General features: G+C 38.0%; 2 protein-coding genes across 3 annotated transcripts in view; one reads left to right on the top strand and one right to left on the bottom strand.

Moving 5' to 3' along the window:
• Positions 1-1,268: 1,268 nt before the first annotated feature.
• On the bottom strand, positions 1,269-4,237 carry abt1 (activator of basal transcription 1). Its single transcript, XM_057355964.1, has 4 exons — positions 2,879-4,237; positions 2,328-2,662; positions 1,883-2,058; positions 1,269-1,663 (listed from the first exon to the last, which is right to left on the bottom strand). The coding sequence occupies exons 2-4, from the start codon at positions 2,638-2,640 to the stop codon at positions 1,283-1,285; spliced, it is 870 nt and encodes a 289-aa protein (XP_057211947.1). The 5' UTR covers positions 2,641-2,662; positions 2,879-4,237; the 3' UTR covers positions 1,269-1,282.
• Positions 4,238-8,090: 3,853 nt separating this feature from the next.
• The window catches only part of grm6a (glutamate receptor, metabotropic 6a), a 38,454-nt gene continuing 35,554 nt past the window's right edge, over positions 8,091-10,990 (top strand). For both annotated transcript variants that reach the window (XM_057357303.1, XM_057357302.1), the window contains exon 1: positions 8,091-8,436. The gene's annotated coding sequence lies outside the window, so the exon portion shown is untranslated. The remainder of the gene's footprint in view (positions 8,437-10,990) is intronic.

Raw genomic sequence — 10,990 nt, 5'->3', positions numbered from 1 at the left:
TCAATGTTTCTCCATTGACCAAATGTTTAATAAAAAAGGAGGTCTTGACACAGGCGGGAGGTTCTAAAAAGGTGATTTCTCTATAATGCCCTAAAAAGATTGAATCGTGATGCCATACCTACTAGGATTAGATTTTAAAGCCGATTTCTTACCAAAATACACATTGAGTTTAATGTTTTAAAATCTCCTTATACACCATTAATTAGGACCGTTTTTTTTATTTCCACCCTTTTATAAAACACTTCAGATCTTTTATAATATAGACTGATGTTTTGTATTATTTTACAACATGTTTGTGTTGTTTGATAAAGCTGGGACAAATCCATTCAGTATCTGTTTTTTTAAGGAAAGAATGTTCCAAAAGGTCCTTCATATTGTATTTAGATTGATGAACTCAAAGTGAAATTTATGTTGAGATTAGTTGGGCTGTAATAGGCAGTGTTTATCTGAACAAATGATCCACAAAAATAAATTCCATGTTCAAATGACGAAAGTAATTAAATGAAAAAATTAATACTTTCCACATGTGTAAAGCAGCCACAGGAAGGCATTAGACCAAATTTCATGAACTATGAATATACGCTTTTAAAAGAAGTTAAGCCTCTTACATTGTAAAATGGAGCATGGTTTGTTATTAGGGCACAATAGTGAGGCATTTCAGTTGAAGTCTACATGTAGTTTACACTGTGCAATTTGGGGCCGAAAAATAAACAGAAGAAAATCTAAGAACAAAAAGATTTTCTGAAATATAGTGATTGTTCACCCAAAAATAAAAATTCTGTCATCATTTACTCTCTTGTCATTTCAAACCTGTATGACTTTCTTTCTTCTGCAGAACACAAAATGTTGGTTTTGTGTCCATACAATAGATGTGAATGGGGGATATTTCTTCAAAATATCATCTTTTGTTTTGTAGAAAAAAGAAAGTCATAAAGGTTTGAAATGACAAGAGGGTGAGTAAGTGATGACAGAATTTTGGGTGAACAACAGTTCTTAAAGCTATAGTTCACCCAAAAATAAAATTCCTTTCATCATACCAAACCAGTGATTTCTGTGGAACACAAAATATATTTAAATAAAAACATGAAGATATTTTCAAGGATGTTGGTAACCAAACAACACTGGAAACCATTAACCTCCACTGGACACAAAACCACTGACACATTTCTTTAAATATTTTATTTGGAGTTCTGCATAAGAATCAAAGTCATACATGTTTGGAATGATGCAAGGGTTTTTATTTTTGGGTGAACTGTCCTTTTAATACTGCTGAACAATGATCTCAATCCTGAGCCCTGCCACGGTTGAAGATCTTTGCCAGGAGCGAAACATTGGACTGGGATTTCTCCTGAATGGCTTTGCTCTTCTCTTGAGCCTTATGAAGGTCCTTTTCAGACATGCCTTTATCCTTGATGCGTTTCATCTGGATCTCCATTTCTGTAGGGCGCTGTTTAAAGTTCCAGCTCTTCTCTTCCACAACCTCTCCCTTCTTTTCCTTCTTCTTTTTGAGTTTCTGAAGGTTCTGGCTCTTCTCCACACTGGCCAGGTAAAAGTTTGTCTCCTTCTTGGCCTGAGAGATTTCTGTCCTCATACGCTGGTGATAGACTGTCTGCTCGTAAGCCAATCGCTCGCTGAGATGGCACCACTGGAACCTGTGTAAGTACTTTAACAGAAATAAGAAAACGTTTTTATAATAGAAACCCCCCCAGATTTTAAACAGTCCACTTGAAGCCATGTCTGTATAAATGCACCAAGCCTCTATTACTCAGCATCTGCCAGTGGCCTACAGTTAGGATATTAAAACGAAATAAACTTGCGTGAAGTCATCATTCTTCATTTGTCATGTACGATTGTTGCAAACAATAAAGAAAAGCATTTTTACCTTTATGCACCACAGGTCACTGCTGAAAGGGCTTCTCTTTCTGTTGGCCATTGGTGTGTTGTGCAGACTGACTGCGACTCTCTTGGCGATCCGCTTGTCTCTGAACTCCACCCAGCCCTCTGTGAAACTGGATGACTTACTTCCAGCTTTCTTTTTCTTTCTTTTAATACAATGATCTGGAAGAATCAAAACAACAAAACCAAGAGCTTGGCCTCAGGTGTACCGGCATTTAAGACTGCTTACCAGAAGGATGTAGGTTTAAAAGAGTATTTCGTTTTTGAGGCATTTCTCCAAAACAGAATGACTCTTTAATACACTGTCTGTCTACTAAATGTTTGTTTGGACAAAGGTCACACTTATCATGTAAGTTAGATCTTAAAATCTTAAAACATGTAGGTCTTAAAAGTAAAGTCCCAGTAACAGAAGGTACAGTATTCAGTCTAACCTTCAGGCTGCAGGAATATCCGTCCAATCTCCCCATACACACTCAGCATATTCCGTACATGTTTTGGTCTCATCCTAGGAGGAATGTGTCCCAAATACAATATACCAGGAAGACATTTTTTCTTCTGTTTCTCAAGTCCATCTTCTGTAATATGTTCCAGTTCAACAGCTTCATCTTCACGGTTCATCTCCTGGTCTGCGTCCTCCTCAGCATCATCTTCCAAATTTGGATTCAAGTCATCCATCTCCTCATCAGTGACCATAGGTTTGGTTTTCTGGTCCGTTTTATTTTCATTAGCCTCCGGCAAAGACATAATCGACAGTGACAACTTCAGTCTGAAAATAAGAAAGCCAAAGATATTAAGTAAACATTTGACATTGTTTTCACGAGGTAATAAAAAGGTCTATGCGGAATAAAATACGATTTAAAAATCAATATGTAGAAACAGTGGTAATTGGTATAGTGCAATAAACAGACACCTAACTACAAAGTTACTAGTTTTAAACAACACAACCAGCAATTAAACCATTTTTACTCGATGCCATTCTTACCGTAAAAGAAGATTTATGTAGCCCTGAAACTAGTATAATTCCGTCTAAAAATCATATGTGTCCATATGTGTATTTCACCATAAATTTAGAAATAAAAGAAACTACTCGTAACACGCGTGGTCCAGCAAGCCCCGCTGCAACGTCATAATCGCGCGACAAGAACCGACGAGACTTTCTTAAAGCAACAGACCTCTTTTTACAACAATCCCACTAAATTATTTATTATTAGTCTAAATACATTTAAATATTCGAGATATTCTTTGTATAGTAGTGTACACCATGTTTTATCTATCAATCTTAGACATAACTAAAGGAATAGATTGTTGAAAGCCAAACTAATTGTAACAGCACCTAACACTCAACAGCAGGTGGCGACATAACACAAGGACATTTTTGGACCTATGAATTACTGTACTACACCATATCAAAGCAGACAAAATTCATACTAGACCTTCAAAAATAAATATTTTCAAATGTTTTGAGTATTTACAATCGAATAATACTCAGTTAGAAGTACTCATTCATCATTAAGCAACAAAAAAATGTTTGAGAAAATGTCACGCACCACTGACCCACTAGTTGTTATACATGAAGAACTGTTACAGCAATAGCACAGTGAAAAAAAAGGTCATATTTAGAAACGCTCAAAGATGCACACATTTACCCTTTATTATCAACCCTTCCTCAATCCCATCTTCCCCTGGAGTGTGTTTCTGCCCGCAGGTTCCTCTGGTTCTAGATGCATGGCCCTGTGCCTGACACATGTGTGTTACTGCATTATTGAAAAGGATGACTTGGTTTTTCTGAGAGCTCTGCGGCAGTTCTGTCACAGGCACATCTGTCTATTTAAATCTAACCCCAGGCACCAGGGCCATGGGCTCCAGGGATCCATCAGAAATTACATCATCACAAAGTGAGGGAACATAGCAACTCTCTTTACAGCAGTCACTTCTGCTGTAAACTTCGATTGTGTCAGGAGAGAGGGCAGTGTTTTAATCAACACGAAATAGGGGAGACTATAGGGAGCTATATTCACACTGTGTCCTCAGAAGGCATTTCTGTTTGGAAAGTTGTCATAAGTGTTTAAAGCGTCCAGTTTTTTGCTGTATAATGTATTGTTTTGTTTAACAGCTTTTACCGTTTGCATTTAATAGCAGTTTCCTTTGTGACAACATGCCCTAGTGTTGTGTGAATTGTATCTTTCTTTTATGGCAATAACAATAGCCTTCTTTTGTAGATAAAACTTAAAGGTATGCCTATAAAAATTGATTCATAAACAGAACACTACTTCGATACATATTCACTGGTTCAAAAAGTGTGATAACTTCTTCCATTCTCTCCCATGCTATCGATTAAAGACCTAAGAATGAAATTGACTGTATTGCATTTTTTCATTAAAACTGTATGATGTTTGAAAACATAACATACTGTATTAAGTATTTAAGTTGGGTTGATGAGATAATATTGTAAAAAAAGAATTTACACAATGATTTGAACATGTAAGCACACAGTGCTTGCAAAAGGGAAATGTTCACAAACAACCATTTATACAGCGGACCTAAATTAAAAGACAAATATAATATCAGAGCCATAACAAATAACCTACTTTGACTTTTATTTTTCAGTCTGAAATTATACAGAAATTATTATGAGTCATCTTCATGGATAAAGTCCATTTGGGTCATGGCCAGCTGAAACGCCTGACAGATGTGAAATCCTTTGTTGGACGTGTTTGTTTCACGTGCGGGTTGACTGACAACTTAAGATATGTTTTTGACACTACACTGTCCACCTAATTTATACGCACACCAAACGGTTTATGGTTGGTTCTGGTGTGCATAGATTGTGACAAGCAACACAGAACAGTGCTGAACAAAGAAAACAGCAGCTGATGTTATCACATTATACACAACTCTCTGCCAAATGCATTCGGTTCATACATCATATATAGACCTGTAAAAGAAAAGTCGCTGTTTTGATTCCTCTCCAATCCCATACGCGAATAACGTGTGGAAACCTAAAGAAGCAGACCACACAATTTAAAGGGGTCATATGTCACGAATATTATCGTTTGTTGTAGATGTAATGCAATTACTATATCTCCTCTTTGCTCCGCCTCTCTGAAACGCGCTGATTTTTTACAAAGCTCATCGCTCTGAAAAGTGAGGTGTGCTATGATTGGCCAGTTAACCAGTGCTTAGTGATTGGTCGAATACTGCAAGCGTGTGACAGAAATGTAACGCTTCTTACCATATTTGGAACATCAGGTTTCTCTTCAATTGTACTTACTGGTACGCCCACCTTATTTGCGTATACATTTGGGCGGTCTTAGTCAAATCATACCACAAACTGACGTGGATTTGTGGGGGTGTGGTTACACGAGGCGTTTCAGGCAGATCTGGGTGGGCATTCGCTTTTAGATAGAATTCATATTTTGTTCCGACACACTGCAATTTTACGTGTCTAATACATGCATGGGCAACTTATAACACACCAAAGACACGTATTCGCGCCACGTGACCCCTTTAATGTGAGGATAATAAATGGAATTGCAAGCTATGACTTTGTTACCGCAAACATCAAACAGCATTCATAACTGCAGCCAGAACCACAGAGAAAAAACACAGAGCCATCTGTTTGGACCCCCGCGATCACACACACACAGCACTTATTGCATTTTACATACCGCTAGGTGTATTGACCTTCTACACATGCACTCACTCGCACGCAAAGGTGAAGACGCTGAGCAATGCGAAAAACAGATAAACACCATCAACTCTCTGCTACCTGAGGGGCTTCATACATGAATGATTTATTTACATGTTTTAAATATTGATAGGGTGGGGGGAGCAAATGCGAAACTGAACTGCAGGAGGCACTGTTCAATTTGATATAAATGCGAAATGTGCCACAACATGAGGTTGCATATCAGTGTGAATCAAACTTTGTGTGCTTAGAAAGACTGAGTGTGATCTTGTATTGTATTTGCAAAGTTATTACCCACCCAAATGATTGAACGTAACACAGCATGGTGTCTCATGCGTGAGATCAATTGGTAGCGCATTGTGCTTTGCATTGTGTGGGTTGGGGGTTTGATCCCAAGGAATACACATACCAATAAAAGGCGTGTGTAGACTATGCACTGTAAGTCACTTTGGATAAAAGCGTTTACCAAACGAGTAAATGTAAGTTCATTCTTCATCGAGGGTAGCTCAAATCACACAATCCACCTCAGGAGTCCTCATCCAAGCATATGTGACATTGTTTCTTCACTAATATCTCCTTATGTGCTCCACCAAGATGTGCATAAAGAGAGAGCTTTCCTTTCGAGGTGAACTATTCTTTCAACGTTAAACCAAATGCTCTAACGAAACCTGTCTCGTGAATTATTTTACTCTCCAGTAAACCGTGATAGGTTGATGCTGTGTAATGCAACCTTAATGGCTTCAGATCCTGCACAGTTTTCCCACTGCTCTAAAAATACAATGCTGGATTTACTTATGCATGGATGAATGCAGGTTCTTCAAGCTGACCTTATGGAGCCTCAATTAAGATATCTTAGATTATATAAACTAGGTTTTGTTCCCACATTTAACTTATCTATATAAGTGTGTTTGATGCCCCTAGTTTTCATACACGGGCCAAAAACATTCATCATTCTATCAATGATATATGTCATTGCAAAGAGTCAAAGACAGTATATCACAAAATGTTTTTTAATGTATTTTGGGTCAAGCTCTTTTGAAATTGATTTAGGGAACATACAGCATCAATGCCCTTACTGAGAAAGGCAATTGTAGGGGAAAACGTTAACATTAAAGCAACAACGAGCTGTTTTGGTGTATGGTTACCCCATGTGGTTGATAAGCGCAATTGTCTGATACGTGTGTCGTAAATATTGTCGCAAAGTTTCCCCGTTGTCGGCTCAATACGCGTGAATTTGTTTACAAAGCTGATGTAACCGGCGTACCCAGATACGTCGTTTTGAAACTATGTCTAAAAACTAATAAGCTCAAAAGTACAGGAGTGTAAGAAAAATGTACATATAACACTAAACAAATCCAGTAGCAGGACCGCTAGGTCTCCATCAGTTTTGCAACCCATTGCCTCTTTCAGCTCGCGCCACCGAGTGTAAGCCCGTCCGATATTGATTCGTGATCGGGCTAGCGTCCAATCACTCTCTCTCTTTCTTTTCTTCGCTTCCTCTGACAAAACCTTCTTTGTTACAGAACCTTGCAGGGAGTAACGCAGGACGCTTCATAAACCTGTAGGCCAGGCCTGTCAAACTTTCATGGGTTTTATATCACATATATTTATATGTCTTAAAAGAAGACAAAGATATGACAGCAAGCGTCAAGTTTTGAACTCTTTCGAGCGTAAAATCAGTAAAGTAGCCTAACGTTAACGTTACCTGTCAGAGCTCCACTTGTCTTTGGCGATGTTTGCATCTTTTGGAGGATCCATCTCCTTACACTGCCGCCTAGATGAAAATGTACAAAAATATAGACAGTTCAGATATTTTAGATCTGGATAGGTAGTGTTGCAGTTTGGGATGTGAGAGTTCCGCTAGCATAACTGTTCGAGCTACTGAAGTTGGGTGGTTGCGTCACTCCACTAAAATAAACTATGCCTTGACGATTGTGCAAAGATGTAAAGACTAAAACAACAAATTGAACACGGTGTGTTTAAGTTACTCAATGATTCTTGTACTGCTCAGGGACGATGGCACAAGTCACGATTCTTTCTAGGTTAGAACCCAGGCTTGTCTCCTCGTTCGATTAAACAACAAAATATTTGCATTTTGACTAATCAAACCTGGTAAAATAGGTAAGCAGCACTTGGAAGAAAGAAAGCCTTCGAGTGGGCGTTCTCAAAAGAGCGTGACGTCACGCTAAATGTACTAAACCTGTAGGCAGGTGTGCATGCATTCGTGCATCCAGATTTCAGGATTTTTTGTATTCGAAGGGGATTCTAGTTAAATCTTAACCCTAACATTTGACAGCAGAATATAATTTTTAGATTAACATTCTATCTGATTTTCCATATGAAAACCATATGGAAAACCATTCTCTGAACATTTTTTTGTGTGTTTTACCGCATGACTAATCCATGATAACGTTGCTCGGGATAATATATATATTGTAAATGCAATATAAAAAAGCATTTAACACGTAGCATGCGTGGAGCAGAGAGAGAGAGAGAGAACGAGAGAGAGAGAGAGAGACTGGGGGGAACCGAGCTTTTAAGAGATTTGATAGAGATTAGACGCGCACAGTTTTGAGAAATATTGTCTGATCAACATGAATCTCATTTCATGCTGAAATCACAGAGCGCGCGCGCGGAACGGAAGACTGAATGAAGCGCAACACTGTAACAATATGAAGAAGAGTTTCGCGCGTTTTTACACGGGTCATAAGTGATCTGAACAGGTAATAGTTGAACGAAACACAGGACACAAATCTGCTTTAAATGACTCGTCATGAGGGTTTGATGAGAAACTGTGGATGTCAAGGCAGACTCCGCGTCTTCTGGAGAAAGTTCAACATCAGAATGAATAGGTAAGAAATGACACATTACTGCTACATGTTATTTGTATTTGCTTTAAATGTTTTACCATCTGCCGTGTCCTTTCACGAAAGATTTATCAGCAGACGTTTTTTGGTAACGCACAACAAAATGGCATTGCCATGGACATTTGGCATGTACAAGGTAATATTATGTTTTTTCTTGAAGTACCATGTAAATTGCTTCGAGGATTGTAAAGTAGCATAGTGTCCGATACCACTATGGTACTACCACTTTACTTCGGCAAAAAATGACAAAATAATAAGATAACAATTCAAAAGCATCTAATACTTTGAGTTTTATGCAAATCCACAATTCTCTCATTACTGCATCTTCATTCCTGCGGGGCTTTAATGTATTTGGTGAGCCTGTATTAAGCAAAATTGTGAGCTCAAGATGTGTATATAAACATTTAAAAGTCCTGAATGAACCCCGAGGCATGCCTCATTTCCTAATATGGATTATCATAGACATTGATTGATCTATTATAATGATAGTTCAACATCAGTCAAGTACCTCTTGTAAAGCTTTAACGTCCATTGCAAAATAGGCTACACAACCTCTGTGCTTCCCTTTGTGAATTTACCTCGCAGCTCCTTCTGTTTTATCTGCTTTCGGTGTCCTGCAGAATGGATTCCTAGTGTCTTAAGTTCATGCTATGAGGTTTGTTGTGCCTCTTTGAATTATTGTAACCGTAAACCCCCTGACGGCTGTGTCATGCTTCCATGCATGAGAGGTCAGCATTAAGAGGCTTCCCTTTGTGTGAACAATGTCATGTGTCGTCAGAAATGTTTGCAGATGTGTTGTAGCTGCTCTCTGTGTCCTCTCAGATAATGTCAAGGATGCAAAGTGTCTGAGGTCTTCATTGATGATGTCTGTGCCTTCAGAGATGGCACAGGTCCATTTACTTATAAAACTGCATAATTTTGCTATTCGTGTTAAATTGTGGTCTAGAAAGATTTGGGAAAAGCAAAATATTATCTATCCTTCTACTGTATGTCAAACACATTTTTTAATCTTATTTTAACACAGATCTTTTCTAACGCTGATCTATGTTTTTTTGCTCAGAGTTCGATGGAGTTCTCAGCTGTGTTTCATTAAGGTCTTTAAACCAGATTTTCCTCAAAATTGCCAATTGTTAAAACACATTAAAAGCATGACGTATTGGAATTAATGTAGATAAACTAATCTGATTTGAGTTTTATTTTTGAAATCTTCAAAAAACATGCCATAAAATACTTGCCAAATCTAAGCTCAGTTTGTGACATTGTTGAGATCTTTTGGAACTCTAGTGGAGACATTTGTGAGATTTCTGGGTCTTTTTCTTAATAGAAATAACTGAGATATTACGGAGATACAGTATGTGCTTTTTTCCTTTCTAATAGATATTGACAATGTATTTCAAGCTCAAAAACAAAAAACCTGGTTTAAGTTTGATATTTGTCATATTATGAATAGAATATCTTATATTTCTTTTACATAGAATAAATTGCAGCACAAGTGGGTTTTGAACAACATGGTCCTCTAACCAAAAGCTGTGTGTGAAGCTTGGCTTGCATTAGAGATTTTGCCGTTGCTCCAGATTCCTGCTTGTTTGCTGCACAACGGGGGTTTGCTAAATTCATCTCTCAGATATTATCCTGAATGTAGCCTTATATCCAGGTAACAAGAAGATGGATGAGGTTTCAAAAGACTCTCTGTGCTTTTTGCAACAGTTATGGACAGTCTATAGCAAACACACCGAGTTTACAGCTGAACTGCTGGCCTTCTTATATCAGACTGGTCCATCTTAATCCAGATACGCTTCCTGTATATGACACCTTTTCTGCTGGGTCACTTTGTTAATGTTCTGTATACTCGCTTATTTCAGAAGGAGTTGGATATAATGGATATCAGCTGCAAGATCCAGGTCTAAAACAAAGGACCAGAAATCCAGTGATTTGTTGTATGATCCCTTATTCCAGCCCTCATTTGCGTAGAGCGATTACATTATTTTCAATTGAAGTATGTCTGGAATGAATGACCTCATCATTTGTCACCAGCCCAGACACACGAATGGGCATTAATAGTTTCAGCCGATGAATTAAAAAACGAACAAGGCTTCTGTTCGCAGACTAGTTAATGGAAGTGGGAATTTGGTTCAACATGTAAAATATCAGAGAGGGATTAAAGAAATTGCTTAAAATGAATCATTTTTGCAGGGGCCAATCCTAATAATTAGGTTTCTGGTTTAATTCAAGTTCTTATAGTTATATAATAGTCATATACTTAAGTTAATTGCATACTGTTATGGAGATATTTGTCGAGCGGGATGAGACAGAAATGATCCGTCGTCCATCCAGCGTTATAGCCTAGACGGCATTGACTGTTACTGCTAGTTATATTAACATCCCCTGATCTGCAAATGACTCAGAAAGCATTTAGCACTGCCTTTGAAATATCTCAAACATGCTGCTATATCATTTATTTGGGAAGGGGGGGTGTGTAGAAGGTGGGCTTTTGGCTTTTATCATTTCTTTCTTTTTTCAGTTGGTGTCAGTTTTGGGA

The sequence above is a fragment of the Triplophysa rosa genome, linkage group LG17 (assembly GCF_024868665.1).
Source record: "Triplophysa rosa linkage group LG17, Trosa_1v2, whole genome shotgun sequence".
NCBI classification, from domain to species: domain Eukaryota; kingdom Metazoa; phylum Chordata; class Actinopteri; order Cypriniformes; family Nemacheilidae; genus Triplophysa; species Triplophysa rosa.
Note: the sequence above shows the minus strand (reverse complement) of the source record. Positions and strands in the feature narration are given on the sequence as shown.